The sequence below is a fragment of the Neofelis nebulosa genome, chromosome 4 (assembly GCF_028018385.1).
Source record: "Neofelis nebulosa isolate mNeoNeb1 chromosome 4, mNeoNeb1.pri, whole genome shotgun sequence".
Lineage (NCBI taxonomy): Eukaryota > Metazoa > Chordata > Mammalia > Carnivora > Felidae > Neofelis > Neofelis nebulosa.
Window position 1 is genome coordinate 13,412,345 of NC_080785.1, and position 27,903 is coordinate 13,440,247.

Here is a 27,903-nt window from a genome sequence, read left to right on the forward strand (position 1 = left end):
TGGCCCTTTGTAGCAACATGGATGGAACTGGAGAGTGTGATGCTAAGTGAAATAAGCCATACAGAGAAAGACAGATACCATATGGTTTCACTTTTATGTGGATCCTGAGAAACTTAACAGAAACTCATGGGGGAAGGGAAAAAAAAAAGGGGGGGGGGTTAGAGTGGGAGAGAGCCAAAGCATAAGAGACTCTTAAAAACTGAGAATAAATTGAGGGTTGATTGGGGGGTGGGAGGGAGGGGAGGATGGGTGATGGGTATTGAGGAGGGCACCTTTTGGGATGAGCACTGGGTGTTGTATGGAAACCAATTTGACAATAAACTTCATATATTGAAAATAAATAAATAAATAAATAAATAAATAAATAAATAAATAAATAAATAAATAAAATAAAAGAATATCTATTGTAAAGCACCATATTTATATCCTAAAATATTTAACTTTAATATTGGCAGTGCAATGATGTTAATACTTGATCATTAGTTCCCCGGGTTATCTTGTGATCTCTGTGCGGAAACAGAACTTCAGGACTGAGAATGCAGCTTCTTACTGAGGCAAGGGGTAAACTTAAACCTCCAACTGAACTGGAAGGGATTAAATCGCTAGCCCAGTGATGACCCAGTCCCACTCACACTCAGCAGTGTCTATGCAGCTACCTGCTTATTTAGTAGCTTTGTGGTGCTGTGGAAATCACCCCCCCTCGTCCTCCTCCCCCCAACCAGGCCATTCAGGTGCTAACAGGGGCTCTGAGGAACAGGGTAGAGGAGGGGTTACAGACCTTGATAGTACTACTTACCAGTGCTGAGAAGAACTCTGGTCTATGCATTGCATATTCATAATAATATACCTTTTTCTAAATCACAAATTGTAGTTGACCCCACACTATACTGCAAGGGATATGGCCAGGGTCAGAGAAGCAAGAGATACATTAACTCCATTTTAAAACCTTGAATAAAGATTAGATTTCTTTAAATGGCAATGGGCAATACACAGCAATTTACCCCACTTAACTGCATGGAAATAATTGCAACTCCAAGACAGAAGAAATAATGGTATGATGGTTTATTCAGTTTTTAAAAATTTCTTACTTTGCTTTTTAAAATGCAAGGGAAAGAAGGATGTAAGGCAGCAAAGAAAAAAAAAGCCTACAAACCATTAACAAGCTACCTTTATTAGTAGGACACACTAGAAGTTATCAGTGCCTTTATGACCAACATTATTTTATATATCAGAGCTTGACCATTATTAGCTTTGGGGTCCACAAATCTGGGCCTTGCAGCCAAGACCTGTTACTACCAACCTACTGATTCTCTCACCTATCTACTCATGAAATGATTTCCAACAGAAATTTCACTCTTTGTTAATTACATGTCACAAAGAAGAGTGCTTCACCCATATTTGGCTTTGGACAAGATAAAAACCTTTATTTACAAATGTTCCATTCCTTTAAAAATATATACAGAGAAAAGAATTTCGATTAAAATATGATAAAATCATAGGAAACAAAGCCAAATTCTGATAAAAACCCAGAAGAAATTGGTGACCCCCAGAAAATCAAAACCAGTCATAAATGGATCAGGGCAAACAGTTTGAAGGAGAACAGCCACACTACATTTTCCTCAAACCCTTTACCCAGCGGTTTGTATCATAAGTTAATAGCCAGTTCAGAAATTACAAGTTCTCTAGTCTTATTTCTACCCACCTCACAGAATGGTGAAGTCACTTTTTTAATAAATATAATATCAGAATAAGGGACGGTCTTCATTAAAAGAATAGAGCAGGAAAATCACTTGCTCAAAGTGGCTGAGAATTCTTTTAGGAATGCCATAATTTACCCTGAGAAGCGTTGTTGAAACACATGCACATTTTATTATAAGCTGTTACCTCAACTCAAGACAAAATTATACCCCTTTCTACGTGCAGGGAATGTCCTGTTCCTTGGGAGGCAGTCAGCTACCACAGCCCTGCAGTCCACAGGCTGTGCCGAGGGCCTTGCTCCCTCTTGTTTAGTTCAGAGACACATGCTTTCCCATTAGGCATGAATGTGAAACGTGACCGTGGTGACGTGGCCTTGGGAATATAACCGAGAAGAGAAATGGCTGCCCATGATTGTACGTGGCACCACCACTAATACGAGGCTTACTAGCTTTAGGATCTTGGCAGTGAATGCTAAATTATGAGTAGCTTTTGAAATCTTTGGGCATTCAAGTTGGTTAATCTCCCCATTTGTAAGAGGAAGATGGACACAGTCAATATCTATTTCTGGAAGCTATAAGTCAGAAGGAGGGTTGGTGTGAAGGGAGTTCTTATGGGGAAGACTTCCCACAGGTGAAGCTGGAAGACTTTGCACTTTTTCCTCCCACCAGGCGTTTGGTGCTTCTTGGTCCTGTGGGGGTCCCAGAGACCCCAGGGTCACCATGTTCTTCCTGGGGGGAACAGGCCTGCTGAGCTTCTCTCAGTTCCCTGGCAATTAAAAGGGGAAAAAACATATTACTTGATCCTAAATTAAAGAGAATATTTATGACCAAAACCAACATATAGATTTTTCTTTTTATTTCAGTATTTATAGAAGCAAGCCTGAGCTATACACGGAAGAGAAACTTAGCTCCTGTGATTATCTTTAAAAATAGCTGGTACACACATGCCACGACACGTGGCAGATTAGGTTTCTTAAATCCTACTGATTGGGGTATAAAGGATGTTTAAAATTTTTAAAAATAAAAACCAGATAAAGACACCACTAAAAAGGACTATAAGCCGGTATCTCTAACATAGAGGCAAAAATTCCCAGTTAAATACTAGCAAAACAAATTCAACAATACATTAAAAAAAAATCATTCACCACAATCAAGTGAGATTTATTCCTGGGTTGTGAGGGTGGTTCAGTATTTGCAAATCAATCAATGAGATATATCACATCAGTAAGAGAAAGGATAAGTACCATATGATCCTTTCAGTAAATGCAGAAAAAGCACTTGACAAAGTACAACATCGATTCATGATAAAAACCCTCAACAAAGTTTAAAGGCAACATATCTCAACATAATAAAGGCCATCAGTGAAAAACCACCGTTAACATCATCTTTAATGGGAAAAAACTGAGAGCTCTCCCTCTAAGATCAGGAACAAAACAAGGATGTCCACTCTCACCATTTTTATTTAACATAGTACAAGAAGTCCTAGCCACAGTAATCAGACAACAAAACGAAATAAAAGGAATCCAAATCAGTAAGGAAGAAGTAAAACTTGTACTATTTGCATATGACATGATACCATGATACTCTATATAGAAAACCTGAAGGATGCCACCAAAAAAAACAAAAACAAAAAACAAGCCAGAACTGATAAACAAAGTCAGTAAAGTCACAGGATACAAAATCAATATGCAGAAATTTGTTGCATCTCTATACACCAACAATGAAGCAACAGAAAGAGAAATCAAGGAATTGATCCCATTTAAATTGCATCAAAAACCATAAGATACCTAGGAATAAACCTAACCAAAGAGGTGAAAGATCTTTACTCTGAAAACTATAAAACACTGATGAAAGAAATTGAAGACAACACAAAGAAATGGAAACACATTCCATGCCCATGGATTGGAAGAACAAATACTGTTAAATATTTCACATTTTTCACATTTTTTCATTTTTCACAGAACTATAACAGAGAATCCTAAGATTTGTATGGAACCACAGAAGACCCCAAATAGCCAAAGCAACTCTGAAAAAGAAAAGAAAATCTGGAGGCATCACAATTCCAGATTTCAAGTTATATCACAAAACTATAGTAATTAAAACAGTATGATACCTGCATAAAAATAGACACACAAGTCAATGGAACAGAATGGAAAATCCAGAAATAAGCCCAAAATTATATGGTCAGTTAATCTTCAACAAAGCAGGAGAGAATATCCAATGGGAAAAAGTCTCTTCAACAAATGGTAATGGGAAAACTGGACAGAACATTCAAAAGAATGAAACTGGACCACCTATTACACCATACACAAAAATAAATTTGAAATGGATTAAGGACCTAAATTTGAGACCTGAAACCATAACAATCCTAGAAGAGAACACAGGCAGTAACTTGACATCAACCATAGCAACTTCTTACTAGATAGGTCTCCTGGGGCAATGGAAACAAAAGCAAAAATAAACTATTGGGACTTCATCAAAATAAAAAGCATCTGCACAATGAAGGAAACGATCAACAAAACTGAAAGGCAGCCTACTGAATAGGAGAAGGTATTTGCAAATTACATATCTGATAAAGGATTTATATATTTCAAAAATATATAAAGAATAGGAGTCAACACCCCAAAAACAAATATTCCATTTAAAAATGGGCAGAAGATGTGAACAGACATTTCTCCAAAGAAGACATCCAGATGGCCAACAGACTAATGAAAACATGCTCATCATCACTTATCAGGGAAATGCAAATCAAACCTACAATGAGACATCACCTCACACCAGTCAGAATGGCTAAAATCAAAAATACAGGAAATAAATGTTGGTGTAGAGAAAAAGGAACTTTCTTGCATTGTTGGTGGGAATGCAAATTGGTGCAGCCACTCTAGAATACAGTATGGAGGTTCCTCAAAAAGTTAAAAATAGAACTACCTTATGACTCAGCAATTGCATTTCTAGGTATTTACCCAAAGAATACAAGAACACCAATTGAAAGGGGTACATGCCCCCTATATTTATAGCAGCACTATCTACAATAGCCAAATTATGGGAGCAGTCCAAGTATCCATTGATAAATGAATGAATAAAGAAGATGTGGTATATATATATTGGAATATTATTCAACCATAAAAAGGAATAAAATCTTGCCATTTGCAACAATATGGATGGAGCTAGATGGTATAATGCTAAGTGAAATAAGGCAGAGAAAGATAAATACCATATGATTTCACTCATGTAAAATTTAAGATACACAACAAAGCAGCAAAGGGAAAAAATAAGAGAGAAACAAACCGAGAAACAGACTCTTTAATTATAGAGAACTGATGGTTATCAGGTGGTAGGGGAACGGGTCAAAAAGATGATGGGGGTTAAATAGTACACTTGTCTCAATGAGCACAGGGTGATGTATGGAAGTGTTAAATTACTTATATTGTGCACCTGAAACTAATATCTGACACTGTTAACTAACTGGAATTAAAACAAAACATTTTAAAAGGAAAGAAAGAAAGAAAACATGAAAAAAAATTTAAATAAGGAAACAACCCTACTGGCTATATATGAAAACTGCAGGGGTCTGTGAAGCACAACGCATGGGTCGAATCTGGCCCACCACCTGTTCGTTGGAACTCAGCCATACCCATTTGTTTATATATTGTCTGTGGCTGCTTTCACATTACTACAACAGAGCTGAGTCACTGCAGCAAAGATAGTATGGCCCACAAAACATAAAATATTTACTCTCTAGCTCCTTCCAGAAAAGTTTGCCAATCCTTGGTCTAGATAATTTCAAGAAGGCATCTGCCCCATCTCTGTGGTAGGCCCCCATTACTGTGATGTCTAACGACAGTCACCTGTGCCTCCATAGCTGGTTTTCACAGAAGGTGCACACTACACTTACATACATAATACAAACATATGTGAATATGTATATGTATATATAAGAATATAAGTATTTTTATTTTGTTTATTAGCTAGGAAAATGGAATCCAAAACTAGAGCAAAAAAATATCAAGTTGCGGGGCGCCTGGGTGGCGCAGTCGGTTAAGCGTACGACTTCAGCCAGGTCACGATCTCGCGGTCTGTGAGTTCGAGCCCCGCATCAGGCTCTGGGCTGATGGCTCGGAGCCTGGAGCCTGTTTCCGATTCTGTGTCTCCCTCTCTCTCTCTGCCCCTCCCCCGTTCATGCTCTGTCTCTCTCTGTCCCCAAAATAAATAAAAAACGTTGAAAAAAAAAAATTTAAAAAAAAAAAAAAATATCAAGTTGCTTATTCGGAAGAATCCCTGACTAAAGGCTTGGTGTCTCCACAACATTGCCAAAAAATCACTTGGGGGACTTTTACAGTTTATCATTTCAAGACGGATTGTATATCCAAAAGAAGTTGGATTTCTAAGTTTATTTCAAACAAGGACCATTTTTCATCTTTTATATTTCCAGCAGTGCATAGGGTATGCAATAATCACTTAAAAATGCCTTCAGAACTCTGCTCAAACATCAGTGCCTGACCTTTATACTAACCCCATCCTATCTAATTAATGAATTCCCATTTGTTTAATGAAAGAATAGATTAATGAATGCATGCGTGAATACAAGCTTGCGTGAATACAAGCTTGCGTGAATATGTGATCAGACTGCTTCCTTTGGATTGGAGAGATACTTCTTAACATGTACCAAGACAATGTGTCTGCCTGCCCTTGAAATGTAATGGATTTGTTAAATGGGTCTCTTCCGACCTTAACTATAGGTATCTTCACTGGGTGATCATTCACCAGTTACTTGAACCCCTATTGTCACACAGCATCCCACTAAGAGTTCTTTGCTGGTTGTATTTCCTTGTATTCCTCACTTTGCTTCCTTTGCATTAATGGGAATTTTCTCTCTCAAGGAGTCTAATCACAGAGTCTCCCAGCCCCATGCTACAAAGGGCCTCATGCTGCTCCTATCTTTGTGAAGAGGGGCCTATGTATTTTAATGTTGGGTTCCACTTGAGTCCAGAGAAGACACACCAGAGCAGTCATATCACTGTACATAGTACACAAAGAGATTCTTTCTAAACTCCAGCATCCAAAATCTACCTTTCCAGAGGTGCCCATGCAAGTCTCGATCTCAAGGTTGTGAGTTCAAGTGCACATTGGGCCCCGAGCTTACTCAAAAAAACCTCTACCTTTCCAGTGTGGCTGTCTTGAACTTTTCCAAGTTAAGCTGATGCTGGAGCTCTTCTGCTTTCCCAAGGGAGGGCCGGAGAACTCGACTTCTGGCCAGAGCTGCTGCAGAAGGTCTCTCCCTTGGGTCAGGGTGGATCATGTTCTGTTGGTGTTAGACCAAAAGGAAGGAAATAGAAGCTTCTTCACTGCTGGGAGAATCTCCCTACCCAAGCCAGCTGCGCCCAACCTCTGCTGGGGAGTTTTGTGAAACTGCTTTTAACTTTGCGGGGGAAGAAATAAGTGAGAACTTAGCTCCACCGAAGATGGGAGCATCTTCTCTACACTCTGCATCAGTCATCCACACCTTTGGCCTGCCTTTAAGTATCCTATTTTGGAGCTGGTTGGGTGGTTAACCAATCTAATGCCTTAATTTTAACGTTTATTTATTTTTGGGATAGAGAGAGACAGAGCATGAACGGGGGAGGGGCAGAGAGAGAGGGAGACACAGAATCGGAAGCAGGCTCCAGGCCCCGAGCCATCAGCCCAGAGCCCGACGCGGGGCTCAAACTCACGGGCCGTGAGATCATGTCCTGAGCCGAAGTCGGACGCTCAACCGACTGAGCCACCCAGGCGCCCCTAATGCCTTAATTTTAAATGGGAAGACACTGAGGTCCTGAGATAAAAAGTGGCTTGTTCAAGTTATTGATGGGACCAAGACTAAAACCCAGGTCACCCAACTCCTAGTTCAGTTTGCTTTCTACCACAACATGCTCCTTTTCACTTAAAACTAAGGCTACGCCACCATGGCCGTATTCCTACAGCATTCATCTTCAGGTAGAGGGTGTCTGTAACCTAAAATGGCTTAAATACCGTAGAAAATAGCTAATTGTTTACAGCAATTAGCAATGTTGTATAATGGAGAGAACACTGGGGCACCTGGGTGGCTCGGTCGGTTAAGTGTCCGACTTCGGCTCAGGTCACGATCTCATGGTCCGTGAGTTCGAGCCCCGCGTCGGGCTCTGTGCTGACAGCTCAGAGCCTGGAGCCTGCTTCAGATTCTGTATCTCCCTCTCTCTGACCCTCCCCCATTCATGCTCTGTCTCTCTCTGTCTCAAAAATAAATAAATGTTAAAAAAATTTTTTTTTTTAAATAAAAAAAAAATGGAGAGAACACTGAACCTTCCATTTGGCAACCAATGTTCAGAGGCAGCTCCATGATTTACTAAGTAGCCTTGAGCAAGTCACTTAACTTTGCTGAAACTCACTTCCCCTTTTTTGATATTTGGGAGAACAACATTCACCTACTGGAGTATTGTGAGAAGTACATGAATTAACATACATGTATTATTAGCACCCTGGGCCAGCACTGAAGTACTCAGTATGTATCAACTAAATCTAAGAGCAATTTACACATAGAAATAGATGATTAGGCTTGCACTAAAGTCCACTGTGAGCAAGGTTTGCCTATTCGGAAGAAGACAAGTTTGTAACTAAATTTCAAGTTTTCAGGTGAACTATGAAACTCACATTTAATCCCCAAGAGTAGATGTCTCTAAAGCTGTTTTAGGAATTCTAACCAATCCTGTTCTTTAAGCCATGAAGTCTTATGTATACATTTTTTTTCTTAGTATAATTCTAAACTTCTCAACAGTGTATTTTTTTGTACCTCTGTTTCAACATAACAACTTCCTTTCCTTGTGCCTCCACATACTCAGATACCATGGAGTTCAAGTAACACATAAATTCCTGAACTGACATTATGCCTTTTTCTAATAATGCATGTGATTGGTGGTGTTGTCCGTTATTCATCAATAAAGTAGCTTATGTTTTCTTCTATACACTCAAAATTCAAAATTTTTTTGTAGTCTCACCACTTCAATGACAATAGTTAAAACCCTAAAATAAGAGCAAAAAGACCTAAGTTTGATTTTAGAGTGAATCAATTATCAAAGATGAGAATACAAGTCCAGGAACTGCTCTGAGCCTTGGTTTCCTGAATTTCCCACCTTAACAGGGTTGTTGGGAAGGGCAGAGAAAAAAAATGTAACAGGATTTTAAACTGGAATATAAAAGGCTTTATGATATCCTCTAAGTTTTCTTGAGAAACTTTCGGTCTATCCTATCTATGCCTTTCCTGGTCTTCGGGATCATGATTCCTTTTTTCCTCTGCCAGTGGCACTACCAGCATCTGCTTTCCTCTTTCCCCACCTCCTTGCCATTACATTTTTTAAAAACAGACATTTCTATCTTCTCTTGATCTCATAAGAGATACCACCTTGAGTAGAATGCAAAATTCTTCTGAGAGTTCCTGAGGAAGGTCTGGAAGGTTACCCTCACGGATGTGATGCCACATGGCACCATTGCTGGGTAACGACTCTGCTCCGGCAGCCACTGCAATTGTTAATCCCAAGGCAAATATGTCTGCCTTGGGAAGGTGCCGATAATCCTTCAAAACAGAAGACGGGAAAGCCAGTTAGTTTGCTAAGTGAATTGAGTCTAGATCAGGACGACGGGCGAGAGAGATTACTGAGTACGTAGGAGGTTAAACAGACACAATGGGCAAGGTCACATCTGCTGTGGCTAGTGGTTTATTTCTAGAGAAGATAAAGGATACGGTGCAAATCCACCTGATTCACACTGCTGTGCCCTGAAGAGTTTATTCAGAATCTTAGCGTCATTTTGTTCTGTCAGGCTCAAAGAGACTCCAAGCATAGATTAACTGGTCGCAGATATGATCATCCTGGAAGGAGTTAAATCCTTCCTAGCCCTGACTCTGCAGACATCCTGGAAGGTAGACAATAACCAAAGCTCATTTCACCAGAGCTGGTGGTGCTATCAAAAGGATGATAGCCTGATAAAGATGGGTTGAACCAATAAAGGCTTCCTTTCTACTAGGGAATTCATGAGTTTAGGAAGTCTAAGAAAGACTAGAAACAGTAAAGGAACTTTATAAAGAACAGTAAAACCAGTGATTAATCCATGATTGAACCAGCTTTGCTCATGCTTTTTTTAAGTTTCTTTTTTAAGTTTCTTTCTTATCCTCAGTCTCAATTCTGAATAGGAAAAGAGATAATGTAAAGTTTAATTATAAATATATACTTTTCATTTCTTGTTCTGTGAACCTTCATTTGAGAGTCAAAGGATTCAGTGAATTATAAAATGCCCTCTGTTTGCCTGATCTTTACCTCGTGTAAAATCTCATTAGCCAGGAAGCGACTATCTCCCTCCTCTACCTTTGGTTCGTTTATTGATGTCACATGACCCAAGTCACCTAAAAAAAAGAAAAGAAAAGAAGAAGAAGAAAAAGAAACAGAGCCCTTTACAAGCATGTCTTTAAAACTAGAATAAATGGGAGTCATCAGTATACATTTTATAGGATGATAATATACAGGTTAAGATTTAAGGCAGACTCACCAATTTTATATATCACATTGGCAGAGAGAAACCAGTCAGCTTCATTTTCAATCTCTTCTGGGGCTACAGGAGAATCACTTTGCATCTTATGACAAATGAAGATGTTACCTAAATAAATACAGAATTAACGTAAGTAATGACTCCTAAGCTTTTTTACTCCCAAAGAGTCTTTTCTGTATTTGACATTTTGGCCGCCCTCCTTTCCTCCTCTTCTGAGTTCGTGTAACAAGACTACCAAGGTTTCTTATCTTCCATAGAATCTCTGAACAACTCAGTGGTTAAGAATACCTATTTTCGGGGCGCCTGGGTGGCTCAGTCGGTTAAGCATCCGACTTCAGCTCAGGTCATGATCTCATGGTCCATGAGTTCAAGCCTTGCATTGGGCTCTGGGCTGATGGCTCGGAGCCTGGAGCCTGCTTCCGATTCTGTGTCTCCCTCTCTCTCTGCCCCTCCCCCATTCATGCTCTGTCTCTGTCTCAAAAATAAATAAATGTTAAAAAAAAAAAAAAAGAATACCTGTTTTAAGTGAAACTGACCTCAGACACACCCCATCCTCTGAAGAGGCTGGTGGCTTCAAAACAAAGAAAGAAGCCCCTGAAGATGGTTACATTTCTCTGAGTTTCACATTATTGAGTGTCAAAAACATTAATTTCTGTTCACTTTAGTCAGTGCTGAATTAGAAAGAGTATATACAACAGTAGTCAAACACATTCAGGATGTAGCCAATATTTTCATACTTTGGCTTTACTACCTGGGAAAAAGTCTTTTCTCTGTCCCCTGGCCCTGGACGGGGGGTGATGGATAAAGCTGTTTGACTAAGATTTTCAGGGAAACACATGAAAGAAAGAAATTTTGCCAGCAAACAGCATCTTCAACACTTAGTAGGTACACAGACGACAATTCTAACACAGTGGGGAAAGAACTAAATCTGGCCAAAGGAGCAGAGGGGAGCCATACTGACTAGGTTTGATGTCCAGATGCACCATGCCAGAGTTGTGGATGTACTTAAGCCCAAGGGAAATCTGCAGAAGGATGTCCTTGAGTTTCGGCTCTTGGAAATGATTGCCAGACTTTGTGTTTTCAGATATAGCAGCCTGCAAACTCCCACCTAGGAAAGAACAACAGAGAGCAGCCCCACAGAATGGAGAAAAGGTATGAATCTTAATAGATGGAAGCATAGTAAACATTCAGTAAATTCCTCATGAATGAGTTCAGTCCAACAAATCTAGATTATTGTCTAGATAACAGTAATATCTGCCCTCCCGTCTGTCTATACCACAGACATATTGGAAAGAATTATAGGACTTTGAAAGAAAAAAATAAAGTGCCGTAGCCCAGGTATCCAATATGTGGTGACATTGCCTTGAGTATGCCCTGCCCCAGCTAACATTTTCAAAGTGTTACCTGATTATTAAGCAGAAGGCCAATCAAGCCTGGACAGATGGCTGCTATTAGCATTGATGATTAGTTCAGAGTCCAGCTAGTAATTATAGGCCACTAGTAACTTTAATGTAATGAGTTCGAAGTTTAACTTCAATATACACCTAAATCCTTTTTGAGCCACAGTATTTGCACATACACTACAGACTCTTAGTTTATCATTGTTATCAGTAAAAAATAAGGCCTGGAATCATGTGACCCCCCCCCTCCCCCGCCACTGCCAATCTTGGGTACCCTGTCCTAAGGATTTAGAATGCTTCTGAACCCTTTATTTTGTTAATCTGCATTTATTGGCAGCCTCTTCAGTCAAATTGTAGAGTCCTGGGTCTCCCTGGCAGTTAGAGCTCCAGCCCTCAAGTATGTGTCAGAACAACAGGATCTAAGATACTAATGGTTTTTAGGAAATCCATATTTTAAAGTATCCTATGTAATATTCAGTTTAAAGATTGATCTTTCATGTTAAAATAATTCAGTTAAGAAAGAAGAAGAGTTTCAGCCCTTTCCAGAAACACAAAGAGGGCTAAAGTAAAGGGTGTGTCTTTTTCCTGGGAATCTTCTTAAAAAAAGATTCTATGTTCTATAGATGACCTTAGCTAGAAAGGAAGAGTATGTTGAAGCTTATTAAGACCACAGCCACCTCAAGTCTGTTTGCAGATGAAGTTGTGAGGTGTGCCAAAGAGAAGGAAGCATGTATCCAAGGCCCCCATGTCTACTGGAATTCATTTCCCGCTAGACTGGGTGTTCATCCGAGACCCCCATCTTATCCATCCTCACTTTCTCAAGGTCTCGCATGCACTCTGCACATATTCTGGACTGAAGGTCTATCCTGGCAACAGAGGCAAAGGAAAGACAAAGACAAGGAGCCCATAAAAGGTATGCAAAGAAGAAGCACCCTAGCGGCACTTAGCAACCTTTTAACGTGGTCTTCTAGATTATAAGCAGAGATATTGCCGATTCCTGAAGAGCTACAGGTGTTGAGTAAGGGTAACTAGACCAGTGCCAGCAGCACTTTTAATTACTTAGAAGCCCTGCAGGTAATATTCAAGTTAGCCAAGTAATAATTAACAACAGTAAAAGTTACTGGAGAGCATTTATGCAAAGGTATTAGGATATCTTTATTTTGCTACAGCTAAAGCCAATGGTCTCCCTCTTATTGAGGAGCATAATTAACTGTTCTTTGCCAAACAGTATTAAGGAAGTCTGTGTGTATAGACAGAGCAATACTGAATGAACGATAAACCTCATCCCTCCTAATCTCAGCTATACCGGAGCCTTAACTCCATAACCCAAGATGCCATCTGGAGACAATACTGTAACTGACAGGATTGTGCCCTAGGAGGAAACAGCCAGCTCCTGGACAGCTCTTCTCAAACCATCTTGGTGAGATGAGTTGCCAAATTCTTTTCTTTAGATAAAATAAAGATACTTCCCCCACTTGGCTGAGGGAAAAAGGAAACTTAAGAAAAACAGATCTATGTTTTTCTGTCTGCTTACGAAACCTGACAGACACTAAAACAAATAGCAAATGCCTTCCAACACTGAAATGTAAACAGCAGACCAACAGGATATTCTGTTCATACATTTGTATTCTCAAAATCTTGATTTTATGTTGCTCTCTACAACACAAGCATATTTTCCTGCTGGTAAAGTTATTCCTTGTTTGGTGGGAAAATATAACCAATATATGGTGTTCCACAGATGGTGAAGACTTCTGGGTACCACATCACTAGAACAAGGGGAGCACGCTTCGTAAAACTTCAGTGACAGAAGACATCACAAGAAAATACTGCCTCTAGCGAGAGGTTAATCGTTCCATCCTGAATAGTTTGGAATCCTGGTGGTTGCACAATGGATTTACTGCTGGAAAGCCTTCAGATTTCAGAGGCTGACCCACAGGTGACGGGTAGGGGATCTTGGCAAGGGTGAGGGTGGAAGAAGGAACATTTGATTGGTTTAGAGTTTAGGAGGGACAGTAGGGGAAATCAGTTAACTGCTGGTCTCTACTAGTTATGATGTACATTATCTAAAACATCCAATTTATAATCTGAGTAAACCATAACTCTACATGTTCTAGCCTGACTGCTTTGACAGGCTGGGGGTACAGAGCTAAGGGTGGCAGGCATGAGGAGGAAGAGGTGAGAAAGAGGGAGAGACAGAGGGTAGAAGGAGAAAGGAGTAGCGCTAGCTACTCTGCTACCTTAATCAGGCGCTAGCTACTCTGCTACCTTACAAATACTTTGGACTTAACTCTCCTTTATTTAGAGCCACAGGGCAGAGTCTCAACATGGATTATCCGTAACTACAAACAAGACAAGTATAAGGGTGTGCTTTATTTTCCGTGATCAGTTCACATTTGAAAGCAATGTATATGAATTACATTTTGATAAATCAGAACTACATTTTAATTGGCAAGGACACAGTGAAGTTAGTGGACCACCAGGGCAAACAGACAATGATTCCTCTTCATCTATCACATCTTCTTGAAAATCTGCTGCCTGGAAACATCCAAAAGCTCTGTATTCCTCCCACACTTGACTCTGCTGATCTTATTTCCTGTTATAGGGTCACCTTAGTCCCATCAGTCTCCTTACCATCTGCTAGGTCAGACCCATCCCCAATGTCATGCCCTGTGCCTGCTTGCTGTTCCTCTAATAGATGTCTTCTTTGCTCTTCCTTAAACTCTGGTAATCCTTCTGCAAAGTCTCTTTCAAGTCTTACCTCCTTTTTGAGATTTTCTTGGGCTACGCTAGTAACAACTGTTTCTGAGTTCTCAATCTGTATCAGGTTTTGACGGTGTGCTAGCATTTGATGTAGGTTGTTCCGATTTTTCAAAATAAGAAGTATTACTGTCTCCTAAGTAGATATTACTATCTCTTTACTCAGTGGGATTGACATCCCAGAGATCACATAACTGGTATGCAGTATAGCTGGGTTTTAGACCCACTCCTGCCTGACTTTCAAGCCCAGGCCCATCCCACCACACTGTGCTGCCTCTTGCTCAAATTTGTCTTCTCTGAATGCTTTTTATCCATAGCTGTACCACCTGGTTTTGCACCAAATGGTCTCATGTGGATTCACTGTAAGCGAGCAAGTGGAATACAACTCCTCAAAAGACTTTTCTCACTCTCTGGTACAGCTCACCCTAGAACTTAACAGAATGACACGTCTGTAGAAGGTATTCAAATGTTGCAAAGAACTAGAAGAGGACTTCTAACAGGAACCATCACTCCACCTTATTCTTTTTTGAACACTTGAAATCTTTACAATGCCCTAAATCAGGTTAGATTTGTTTTGTTTGACTTTCTTGGTTAATTTTTATGATTTGCCATTATCTTTGTTAGTGGTTGAAAGTCATGAAAATAAAACCAATCTTGGGGGATGGGAGGGGCAAGAATAGGGAATCTCAGGTTACAGTAAGGAGGAATTAGGAAGAAAAGTCTCAACATCTCAATCACAAGGAAAGGGTCCATTTTTTATCCTGAAGAGACTATTAGAAAAAGGGATTTTTCCCTTTTCAGAAAAAAAAAGTTCACAGTTAAGACTACAAGGAAATCAGGCTCTAAGGAAACAGTAAGAGAAATGCCATTAATTTGCATCATATGTGTGCCATTTTCTGTGTTTCTAGTGTTTCATAATATTGTTTACTTAACCTACTTGTAGATATAATGATAAAGCTTTGTCAACTGTCCTCAAAAGTCAGGCTATGCTTACATACTCAGGGCTATCTGGTGGCTACTAAAATTACTCAAAGACTGTGCTATTAGAGAAACTTCAGCGTAGGTGTACATGTTGTGGGGGAGGGGAGCAGGTTTGAGAGGGGTGCCATTATCCAATATTGCCATGGCCAGAATATAGATCACCACTCGTAAAAGGATGGCAAGCTTCTATTTAATTTGGGAGCATTTTCCTATTTTACCACTGAACATTTTGATGAAAAATATCTGAGAATAATAATATGTAAAGATACCGCTAGGTCACCCCCTTAATCACAGAGTAGAAATACGTTAGGCCAAAGGACTACATTTTGCGATGTAAGTAGCCCAGAAAAAAAGTTTGACCAGTTATTTGTGTATGTATGGTCCTGAAAGACCTGCGAGAATAATCTGAAGTCACTGCATTTCATTCCCAGCGCTCACCCCATGCCCTTCCTCTGGTGAGAACACTAAGCCTCAAAGGTAACAACAATCCTCAAATTCAGGAATCCGCTTGAAAATTAATCAAAAGTTGGCTGTGTAAGTTTACCACCCGCTCCCCAAAAATGGTACAGAGTATGACTTGCTTCTCTAAGAATATCTAGCAAATGGTAAGAGGAGGATGATTTACCATTCAAACCACTGGGGTAAAGGTTTCTAAGTATTGAGTAAAGTGTGAGGGGATTAGTAGCTTCTGGGTGTCAGCCACACATCACCTCTGAAAAAAATATGAAATAGTATAAACCCGAAATTCCTTTTCAATGCAACTTCGTGTCTCCTGCTCTCTGCTTCCAAGCAAAACTGTAGTACAGACCTTTTAGGTAGGACTCTGCTACACGTGGCATAAACTACAAGGGGGAGGCAAAGATTTTCTTCCTGGGGACTAAAAGTTCATCTCCCTCTCCACCACTGATAGTCCACATACTTACCGTTGCAGTATTCATTCTGAATGATCATGTGGTCATCTTCTGCCCATGCAGAGTAGTAACGTACCACATGGGGGTGATGCCCAAGCACTGCATGAGCGTAAACTTCATGCAAAGCCAAACTCCTAACAGACAGACAAGCATCAAGAAAAATGAATCAATATACACACAAATGTTTCTCAAAGACAAGATATGAGGCGTTTTTTTTTTTCAATGTTTATTTCTTTTTGAGAAAGAGAGAGAGAGAGCAAGCAGGGAAGGGGCAGAGAGAGAAGGAGACACAGAATTGGAAGCAGTCTCCATCCAGGCTCTGCACTGTCAACACAGAGCCCAACATGGGGCTTGAACCCACAGACTGTGAGATCATGACCAGAGCCAAAGTCAGACGCTTAACTGATGAGCCATCCAAGTGCTCCATGATATGAGGCATTATTAACAGTGGCAGAATGTTGAGTGCTCATTGCTTGCTTACTATTTTACCTCATTTAATTGTCATAACTACTCAGTAAGATATAGTGGCAAGGATGAAGGCTTTAGAAAGCTCAGTGACTAGCCCAAAGTCAAACTGGTGATAGTAGACCTAAGACCAGAACCTTGGTCATCCTGGTGCCAAAATCCATGGTGTTTGTTTGTTTGTTTGTTTGTTTTCATTGAACATGGCATATGTAAAGAGGAGTCTTGGGTTGCTATTATATCAATGGCAGACATGCTTTGAGTCTTAATTTCACTGTATCACAATTTAAAAAAATATATTGATGGGCTTAACAAGAGGCCCACCATAGACTTGATGAAGGATATTGTGATGGGTCCTCTGTCTTCTCTGTGAAGGCTAGAAAGTCATAATACTGCACTCAGCCAATATGATATAGTCACAGGGACAGTCTTGGGGACTGCCAATATTCATGATTCATTATGGAATAGGAAATCCAACACAAAAAAGTAGCATGTGGTACTAGATGAATTTCAGTATAAAAATGAAGAATTCTAAGGCCCATAATTTCAGATTCAGCAAATTAAGCATTACATCCCCACAGTTCACAAAATACATTGGCTGAATCTGGAAATATTTGTTTTCCTTGTAAAAGGAGGAACTTTTGAACAATTAGTTCTGAGAATGAAATTTAAATTTTTCTTAATTTCTCACTTGTAGTCTTCAAAACATTGATTTCAATAGTCATAATGAATTTAGTAATGAATTCATTGTTAATACAAAGTGGAGATAACCAATGAGTTAACACTAACTTCCTGCTTGGCAGTATTTCTAATGAATGAAACAGGAAGAAAATCCCTAAATCTATTCATTAAAGAAAAAGCAGTTAAGACCAGTAGTAAAAGCCTCAAGAACCATGAAAAAATGCAACATGATTGTTCCCAAATTATCATGGTACATTTTAGGAAATAACTTATCTCTGACTTGGAAAATTCAGAAAAGTTATAAATGTGAGACCACATACAATGGAGGGGGTAGCAATGGGTATGTTTTTAATGACATCAGTGCCATTATTTAAAAATGTTTTGGGGCACCTGGATGGCTCAGTCAGTTAAGTGTTCAATTCTTGGTTTCAGCTCAGGTCATGATCTCATGAGGCTCTGTGCTGGCAGCCTGGAGCCTGCTTGGGATTCTCTCTCTACCCCCTCTCATCCCGTCCCCAATTCATGCTGTCTCTGTCTATAAATAAACAAACAAACAAACAAAATGAAATGTTTTAACAAGAAACAACTTAACAAATCCAAGTTTATACTTCTAGTACATTTCAAAGGTACTTACTCATTTGATGATCCTGCAAAAGGTTTCATGGAACGTTTTATTGCATAAACACATCCATCCAGCCTCTTAATACACTTGTAGACTGTACCAAATTCACCAACTCCAATTTTTTCTACCTCCAAGAATTCTTTCTCGTAGCGGGAAGCCATGTTGGTTTCTCGTAGAACACATCTCTGAAATATTTTATTAAAAAATTAAAATAATTCTAACATATTACGAGCAATAAATTTAAGGCATATTCCTAAATTTCTCTAAGTTTTCAAAAAGACTTTCAAAGCAAATCTATTGGATTTTGTCTGTGTATTTTTTTTTTAATTTATTTATTTTTGAGAGGCAGAGCTCAAGCACGGGAGGGACAGAGAGAGGAGGAGACATAGAATCTGAAGCAGGCTCCAGGCTCTGAGCAAGCAGTGAGCACAGAGCCTGCGTCACAGGGTTCGAACTCACAAACTGTGAGATCATGACCTGAGCTGAAGTCGGATGCTCAACTGACTGAGCCACCCAAGTACCTCTCTGTGTCAGTACTCATAGTAGCAAGAACCTCCCAATTGCCGACTACCTTCTTTGTACTCTTTATAACCATCTATACAACTCTGTACTTGCATTGTTTAATGTTTTTTAAATTTCTTTGGGGGTTTTTTAATTTTTATTTTATTTTTTAATTTACATCCAAGTTAGCATATAGTACAATAATGATTTCAGGAGTAGATTCCAGTGATTCATCCCCTATGTATAACACCCAGCTCACCCCATCAAGTGTCCTCCTTAATGCCCCTTGCCCATTTGGCCCATCTCTTCACCTACAACCACTACAGCAACCCTCAGTTTGCTGTCTGTATTTAAGAGTCTCTTATATTTTGTCCCCCTCCCTGTTTTTATATTATTTTTGCTTCCCTTCCCTTATGTTCATCTGTTTTGTATCTTAAATTCCACCTGTGAGTGATGTACTGGCATCCTTTAATAGGTTAGGTCTTTTTCTAGGTTATTTCTGTTGTCTGCAATATTCTTCTTCTCATTCTGTTTTTAGAGGGGACACACCTGCTCACAGAAGAGCTACTGTCCTCAGCTGAGAGAATGGCTGGGATCTGGGTGGAACATGTTAAGGGGTGGGGGGGGGGGGAAGGACACCACCCTCTGACTCCTGTCTACTTGTCTCACACTCTGGCTGCTAATACTTTCGTCTCAAGTTGAGTAAACTTAATTTGTGTTCAATTTGCCTCCTCAAAAATCTTAGTCTGGAGAACAAAATTATCAGATCGATTACCTCAGTTTATAAGCTCAGGTATAGCTCAGGTATAGCTTAGGATCTCAGCTTCCTGGCTCACTAGCACTATACCCCGTTGCCCAGCTAGTAAGTAACCCTAGACACATCACTGAACTCCTTTATTAGGTTTCTCATCTAAAGTAAAGTGAGGATGATAGCAACTACTCTTCCGGGTTCTTTTAAGTATCACATGAGAAGACGTGTGCATGTGTGCCTGTGTGTGTAACTTAGTTCAAGGCCAAGCACACAGTAAATTCTCAGTAAATGATAGCTAAGATGACAGAAAATCTCCACAAATTTATATGAATCTCAGTCCGAACTGATTTATCTCCATGAGGTCCTCATTTTTCAATGTCCCCATTAGCAAGAATTTTTTCATCTAGCTTTGAGTTTAAACCATCTTGACTCCTACTACCTCTTCATTTCAACAAACAATGCCAATCAGTCTCCATTAGCAAGATCTAGAATTTTCATTGCCTTTGGCCAATCTCAAGTTCTCTTTTCTCCATACCTGGAGTTTCTACAGCTACCAGCCCTCTCTCCATCTCTTCAAATGGTAACACATTTTGTAATCAAAAATAGTAATCGTTGGGGCGCCTGGGTGGCCCAGTCGGTTGAGCGTCCGACTTCAGCTCAGGTCATGATCTCACGGTCCATAGGTTCGAGCCCCACGTCAGGCTCTGTGCTGACAGCTCAGAAGCCTGGAGCCTGCTTCGGGTTCTGTGTCTCCCTCTCTCTCTGCCCCTCCCCCACTCATGTTCTATCTCTGTCTCTCAAAAATGAATAAGCATTAAAAAAAATTTTTTAAAAACATCAATCGTTTTTGCAAAATGATACCATAGAATCAGACACACCTAATTATCTCCCGCAAGGAAGCCAAACTTCTGGTCAGAGGCTTCAAGGCCTTCTACCAATTGCTCACCCACTATACCTTCCCAGCCCCATCTCAGACACCAAATAAGCCAGCTTACCATCCACATCAGTCCCCAACCTCAAGCCCTCCCCCTCTTGTATACTGAATATTGAACATAGGCACGTTTTCATATTATAAACATCTTAATGGCAATTTAAAATTCCACTTTAAAATATAATTTATTTGGCCATTTTTTTATTAGACATTTAGGAGGGTGTGGTTTTTTGCTTTTTGGGTTTTTTTTTTTTTTTTGTCTATTACAGTTAAGGCTGCGGTACACATCTCCGCTGATAACATTTATAGTATTATTTTCTTAGGCTAGGTTATAAAATGAGGGATGCTACCTCAAAAGTTGTGAACACTATTTAAAAATCAATAGGTACGGACACATTTAAGAGCTAAAATTTTACATTTAAACTTCCAGCTTTATGCCATTTTTCTCTGTCCTGTTTTTCCATTTTGGGGGGCCTTAAATATCTTGAATTTTCCCTTCACTTCTGTACCTCCATAAATATAGAATTTTTCCTGAAATCAAAGATAGAAGCAGTAGCCATTAATTTAAAAACACTCCAAGGTAATGATTCAGCAATATGCAGGTCAGACACTGTCTGATAAAGTAAGAACTAAGCAAAGAATGTAGACCCTGATGAAGAGTCCAGATAAATTCAGTTGCAAGGCACATTTGTAAATCTATGAAGTTAGGGGTGGGGGTGGGGGGGGAGAGAGAGAGAGAGAGAGAGAGAGAGGTGATAGACGAAGTGACCGAGTCATGACAGCTGGAACAGAGAACTGTGCTCACCTTGGCAGGCAGCCCTGGTTCTACATCGCTTTCCCCTGGACCAGCTTCTCCACTTAAAAAAAGAATAACAAAAAGAAATGATATCGATGTAGGATTAGCAGTATAGAGCTTGATACTATACTAGGTTCTGGGGCTCTAAGAGTGAATAAGACCATTCCTTTTCCCCTTCAGTTTTTATTTGGGGACAGGGATAAATAGAAAATTTCAACATAAGACACTAGGAAAGAATAAGAACAAGATATCAAGGGATACTATAGACAGCACCCAAATCATGATGTCACGAGTAAAAGTCTTTCCCAAAAGAGAATGAGTTTCCAAGCTAAGTTTCCAAGAATGAGTAGGAATCAGCTAAGGGGCAGGAGTGGGGTTCTAGGCAAACAGAGCAGTGCTGAGGAGTGGAGGGGAGAGTGCACAGAACATGTGACACTAAGCACTCTTCCCTGCCTCACTTCCCCTCCAACACCCACCTCCCCTGAACCTGGCCTTGCACTAGGTTCACAGGCAGACCATCGGTGTAGCAGAATAAGCTCTCACACTGGCTAAGAGATTTTCAGTGACTTTGCAAATCAGCTGAAGTCTCTGACAGACCCTCTCTTTGGCCTGAGCACTTGCATTCAGGATCTCTAAGCAAGATTTCAATTACTACATCAGCCAGCTCTAGATTTTTCTTCTGCAGAAGTACAGGGTAGAAATGGCAAATGGAGGATGACATAACACTCATGGAAACAAACTGATGCTGGACGTTTGTGACTTAAGTTTAATATTACATTCTAATACTTCATAAAATAACAACACCACAATAAGGAAGGGAGAAAAGTACTTTCACAGAAGCACTGAGAGATGTTACTCGAGTATCCCCACTTTCATTGCAGGATTGCAGGAAATTCAAATTAATGGTGTTTTCTGGCTAGCTGCAGTGAGAGGTGAGTCCATTAACTCTGATGGTTTCTAAAGAATCCTCAAGAGCTAAAACCAATTCTGGGTAACAAAAGTGGGCCTGTGTACTTGTGCTAAAGTCCCATTTACTTAAGATCCAGGAGATAGTACGGAGACAACCTATTCTGGCCACAAAGCTGGTTAATACAGAGTCACTGATTCCAAAAGAAATATCTCAACCTAACATTAAATGCTCTGCGGACTTCACATGGTTAGCTGTGCATTTATTTAGCTGAGTACATATGAACACAAATGACTGACTTCCATTCTGTAAAAAGGAAGCCTTGAAGAGACATGGTCAAGAAATGTCCCTGAGTAATCTGCACAATCCTCATCTGGACAATTTCTACCATTCAGCGGCTTTGTGGAGCATGCAATTTGGCTTTCCATTCTTAGCACCTCCAAACGCAACACTATCTTTTTTCTCAGTAGTCGATCTGCCATCACCTGTGGAAAAGTTCAAATCCTTGCTCTATAGCCCCGAGTCACACAAGCTAGACTTGAAGCAGTAGTAAAAGGTGAGCTACACCTTGAAGGGTGAGCTACACCTTCCCCGGGGCTAGCCTTCTGTTAACCAGAGGAGACCTCCTAAATGCAATTCTGTAGCTCATTCAACTTGCTAATGGAAGTCAGCGGTCTATGGCTTACTCTGCCCTATTCTTTTATAGAGAAGGGCCCTCACAGTACACTTCAGAATGGGGATATGCTGGAATCTCTGTGCCAAAAGCAGGTCACAAACCCACATTAACATTTAGGAAGGAGGGGATGTGTGAACTGCATTCAAATAGAGAGTTCTTGTTCCTAATCTTACTTTTACACTCTTCCTTCTACTTGACCATAGTAAGATCAGTTCTCAAAAGTTAGAGGCAACAGTACACTTACAGATCTCTTCGGGCTTTCCTCTTGCCATTGGATTGAAGGAATTGTTTTCTATAGGACTCTGGCGTAAAGGGATTAATATTGACCAGAGCTGATGAGGTCATCTCATCCACAAGGGGAATAGGTGTGAGCCTCAAGTGCCTAGAGCCTCGGGAGGGGAGCTTCTCTGTTGAAGAAATCACTGACTGGCTCAGCAGACACTGAATGAGAATGACAAAAAGGGAAGACAGAAGGAGTTTAGTAAAAAAAAAAAAAAAAAAAAAAAAAAAAATCCATTATCAGCTAGTTAATATTTGGACCAAAGAATGTTATTGCTGAAAAGGAATCAGAGGTTATCTGGTTCAGTGCAAACTAGCTGCATTGTAACTGGTCCTGTTATGAAAAGTAAAGATTCCTGGTCTTCCTCTAGATATTCCAACTCAAGGAATCAACACAGGAGTCTGTACTTTTGTTAGCTCCACTGCCTTCCCCTGGGCAATTCTGATGACCAGAAAAATACCAACTCTACTTCTATCACTAACTTTTTAAAGATGATAGGCTGAAGCTTAGACAAACAAAAAGGACTCTAAAAGACCTGGTCCTTATGTTCTCAATGTATGCTTTAACTCCCCCTATATCATTCATCCAAACATTTGTTTGGTGCCTACTAATTAGTAGATACTGGGCTAGATGCTGAGGCATACGTAGGTGAATTCCATCTCTTAAGGAATGCACAGTCTGTTGGTCACCAGCCCATCAGTCTTGCAGAAGTATTCACTTTGTACAGGAAGGATTTCATAGACTATCTAATCACGGAAGAAGCTTCCAGTTCCACTTATAATACAACACCAAAGGAGAAAATTTCCATAAAATGGGGTAAAGAAATTGAAAAATAATCATCTGAGCTTTGTAGTGGCTATAACCAACATACCAATAAGTAGGAAAATGTGCTGTACTTCCCACTCCAAGTGGAGTACAGTAAGAGAACATTAGGCCTACAAACTTACCAGAACTAAACAAAAGGACAGAGGTGACAGGCCAAAGACAAAGAATTCTGAGGAAACAGCAGAATGCCATTATGACCTAAGTCAGGGGCCAGAGGAATAGTTGTGTTATGGGCATAGCAGTAGACACAGGGCCATGATATAACCTCGTAATCATTTACTGTGGGGCTCTTTCTAAAAGAATGCCACTATTTGACATTCTCTGTCCATGGCTTTCAGAGTAGAAGCAGAAGCTAGACTATAACATGATTCACTCTATAAAAATGTAATTCAAGAATGTAAGGATACAAAGAATGAATATTGAAATTAGAAATCCAAAATGATAAAAGCAGAAATGAAGGAAAATACAGAGTACACCCAGTAACCTAACCATTTTTTTTATATGAAGAAAAAGGCCTTGCTGGCGTCAAGTTTTTACAAGGGTTTTACAGGTCTTAGAGTTTATAGGATGAACAATCCTGGGGCTATTGTCAGACAAAGCTATCAATGATAAATTCACAATTTTCCTGTAAGTGTATTATAGGACTGAGTACTTGCTCAAAGTACAACTGTACTATATAATATTTCTCAATTGTCTGTGACTCAGGCAATGAACATAGAATTACAGTAAATCAGTCCCTGAGAAGCAGTTTTTTGTGATACTGATGATTATATGGAAAGTAAAACGTATCTATCACATATGAAACAGTGGGGCATCCACACCTGAAATGATGCACATCCTGGTGACCACACTTCAAGGACAACAAAAAGAGCCTAGACATTTTCTGACAAAAGGAAGGAGAAGTATCCACATCAAGGCAGACAATATCAGAATTCCTAATCTGGAAATATGAAAGCCGATAGATTTTGTGAGCTCTGCTTATGACACAGGGAAATATATGAATTATATTAACATGGATTTTTATTGCCAGAATAATAGAATAATGAGTAATTCTTTTGGAAATTCAAAAGAACTTAGTTTGAACAAGGTTTATGAAAGGAAGTTCTGCCTAAAAGTAGAGCAGACTGAAAGTTTCTGGAGAAAGATGTCCAGATTGAGAGTATAAATGTGTTCCAGGGAGTATAGCTAATTCTAGAAGTAACAGCTCTGGTACAGAGGATAGAGGGGAAGAAAAATTGAGGAATACCTCCCACCTTCAAGACACAACATCCTAGTGTCTCAGGACTTGGAAAGACTTTAAAGGCCCAGTTGGTACAATTAGTCCCCTGATGCTTGAATCCCCCCTATAGTGTTCCTACCAAGTGATCATCAACTAGTGTTCAGTGCATTTAGCCACAGGGACATACAGCCTCCTTGGGACGCTCTTCTATTTCCAGGTAGTTCCGCTAGGAAGTCTTTATGGTGACCTGAAGTCACTTCACATGATTTCTAGTCCTATCTCTTGGGCAAGCCCGAACTAGGCCAATGCTCCTTTCCTGTGCATTCTTGTCTTTGGCATAACACCACTGCTGATCAGTGTCCCCTCTCTCTCTTCTGATCCAAACTATATTCCTCACAAAGTGTGCATTCTTCAGTAGCATTTCCAGTTTCCCTTTCAAGCTCTGTTCTTTTTCTGCCCCTCAAATCATGGCATTTCCAGAATTCCTAACTTGGACCACTTCTCTTCTTACTCTGGCACCCAGGCTACTTGAACTTATCTGCACCCAAGGCTTCAACAACTTCCAAAATGCTAATGACATCCAAATTTAGATCTCCAATTTAGTGTTTTCCTGCACTCCAGACTCATTTATCCAATGATTTACAGGACATGTCTGCTTTCTCCAGACCTGTATGTCCTCTAGCATCAACTATCTTGATTCAAGATATCATCTACTCAAACAAGACAGAAGCCTCACAGGACCCTAGATCCCTCATTTCCCCCTCAACCTCTCCATCAAGTTGATGAGAGAACAAAAGGCAAGCTAAAGTCTATTCAGACCAAGAAATTCATATAGCCCAGGAATGAGGATATTGAAAAAAATGCACAGGACTGACTTGTTAATAATGAGGGGAAAATCTTTATATCCAAAAATAACCAGTGGAAGGTAATATAGGGTTTATACCAGGCTACTTATTTGGGCAAAAATGCTTTAAAACATTGAATTAAAAATACATTTGACGGAGTGAATTTAACAGCTACAATAAACTAAGTGTGCCAATATTATACTATTTGTATGCAAGTAAATCTGGAAGGTACCGTCCACACCCCCCTCCCTTTCAAAATCAGTAGAAAGGCATGGAACATATCCAGGAGAGGACTGGCAGCTTGAGGTCACACAAATGCCTCCTTGCAAAGGCTAGAAGTTCCTACTAGTGTTTGTTGAGATTTTCACTGGGTGGATCGAGGCCTTTCCATGTCCAACAGAAAGAGCCACAAAAGTCACCAAAGTTTTGTTGCAAGAGATTATTCCTAGATTTGCCCTCCCACAATCCCTCCAAAGTGACAATAGTCCTTTTACTGCATAAATAACCAAACAAATAGCATGAACTTTAAAAATTAAATGTTTTCTACATTCAGCCTGGCATCTACAACCCTCTGGAAAGGTGGAGAAAGCTCATCATACTTTGAAACAACACCTTGCTAAACTTAGTCTAGAGACCCAGGGAAACTGGGATATTCTTTTACGAGTAGAACTTCTCAGGATTAGGACTGCACCAAAGCAACCTCTAGGACTCAGCCCTTTGAATGGTATAGAAGACCATTCCTTACAGTGGACCAGTTATTGGGTGAAGGTTCTAATACTTTATTAAATTATTCACTCAAGGCTGGTTTAATTCATAAGTTACTTAATGAATATACTGATCACATGCTCCTAAAACCTGATTTAACTGTAACTGGAAGTCCATCTCATGTAAGCCCCAGAGATGTGATTTATTTAAAAGATTGGGAGTCTAATACAGCAGGGCCTTATATCCAAAATGGAAAGATCCAGGCCACGCCCACCCCCACCCCCCCACCCCTGGGAGACTTGGTTAAGTGTCCACCTGATTTCAGCTCAGGTCATGATCTCAGTTTATGAGATTGAGCTTTGCATCAGGCTCTGTGCTGACAGTGCAGAGCCTGATTGGGATTCTCTGTCTCCCTCTCTCTCTGCCCTTCCCCTTCCCCTGTTCATGCGTGCACACATGTGCTTGTTCTCTCTCCCTCTCTCTCTCTCTCAAAATAAATAAATGAACTTATTTTAAAAAATAGAAAGGTCTTTGTTGGGTCATATTATATACTCCCACTGTAGTCAAATTAGAGGGATACTCTTCCTGGGCTCATATCAAGAATAAAACCTGTACCTCCTTCACAGAAAAACCAATGAACAAACTGACATGCCTTCTTACTCTTGTGAACCTGTACAAGATCCCAAACTGCTCTTCAAACAACGATGATCTTCTTTACCAACCATGGAGATACTTCTTCTCTGTCTACACCGGACCCAGCTGCCTCTCCCTTGTAACTCCCCTGTATGTTCCCCAACTGAACGGTGTTGGCCCATAGGTAGGGATATCTATACAACCCTATTCAGCAGGAAGAAGCTAGAAAGAGACCTTCTGCTTTCAACAATCTTAAAGACTTAAGGGTAAGATATGAGGAGAAAACAAAAAGCAAGCTGACAGAAAAACACGAGCTGACACCCCGTAATTCCCACCTTCTCCCCGCTTAAGGTGGGATATATAACATTCCTCAGGCACTAGGAACTGCCTAAGAACAAAGGCAAGGGAAAAACAAATGGGCAGTTGATAAAGATCACAGGCATGTAGGACAGGAAACTCCACTACAGTTTGTAACTGTCTTAATGATTTACAAGAATAACACAATAAGAAATCTCCAGGAACCTACTGACTCCTATAGGCCTTTCCTGGAGCCCTAACATCACCTTCACCTCCATAGGATGGAAAACCCTATATAATCAGTCACTCCTCACAATCACAATGCAGCTCTTTCTGTCCACAGGTCCTGGCCCCAAGCTGTAATAAAAACACCTTTTCGCAGCATAAAAGGTCTCAAATTCTTTCTTGACCATTGAGCTCGACAATCCCACATCAAAGTCACTTACCAAATCCTAAGCATCTCTCACTTTCTC

General features: G+C 40.0%; 1 protein-coding gene and 1 long non-coding RNA gene across 3 annotated transcripts in view; one reads left to right on the top strand and one right to left on the bottom strand.

The window, feature by feature from the left end:
* Nucleotides 1–1,136: 1,136 nt before the first annotated feature.
* Nucleotides 1,137–27,903, bottom strand: part of WEE2 (WEE2 oocyte meiosis inhibiting kinase) — a 29,542-nt gene continuing 2,775 nt past the window's right edge. Inside the window, exons 2-11 of one of the 2 annotated variants that reach the window (XM_058724056.1) lie at nt 22,871–23,067; nt 21,053–21,104; nt 18,077–18,249; nt 16,312–16,433; nt 11,212–11,358; nt 10,251–10,358; nt 10,022–10,107; nt 9,112–9,282; nt 6,857–6,999; nt 1,137–2,463 (exon numbers count right to left, since the gene is read on the bottom strand). In XM_058724056.1, coding sequence (XP_058580039.1) covers nt 2,307–2,463; nt 6,857–6,999; nt 9,112–9,282; nt 10,022–10,107; nt 10,251–10,358; nt 11,212–11,358; nt 16,312–16,433; nt 18,077–18,249; nt 21,053–21,104; nt 22,871–23,067 — 1,356 coding nt within the window. In that variant the 3' untranslated portion in view covers nt 1,137–2,306. The remainder of the gene's footprint in view (nt 2,464–6,856; nt 7,000–9,111; nt 9,283–10,021; nt 10,108–10,250; nt 10,359–11,211; nt 11,359–16,311; nt 16,434–18,076; nt 18,250–21,052; nt 21,105–22,870; nt 23,068–27,903) is intronic. The other variant, XM_058724057.1, reaches the window with a different exon arrangement.
* LOC131508873 (uncharacterized) lies at nt 10,246–27,794 on the top strand. The gene is made up of 5 exons (XR_009260187.1): nt 10,246–10,379; nt 11,335–11,402; nt 12,951–13,070; nt 13,389–13,586; nt 27,127–27,794. It is a non-coding gene; the product is annotated as an uncharacterized LOC131508873 (long non-coding RNA).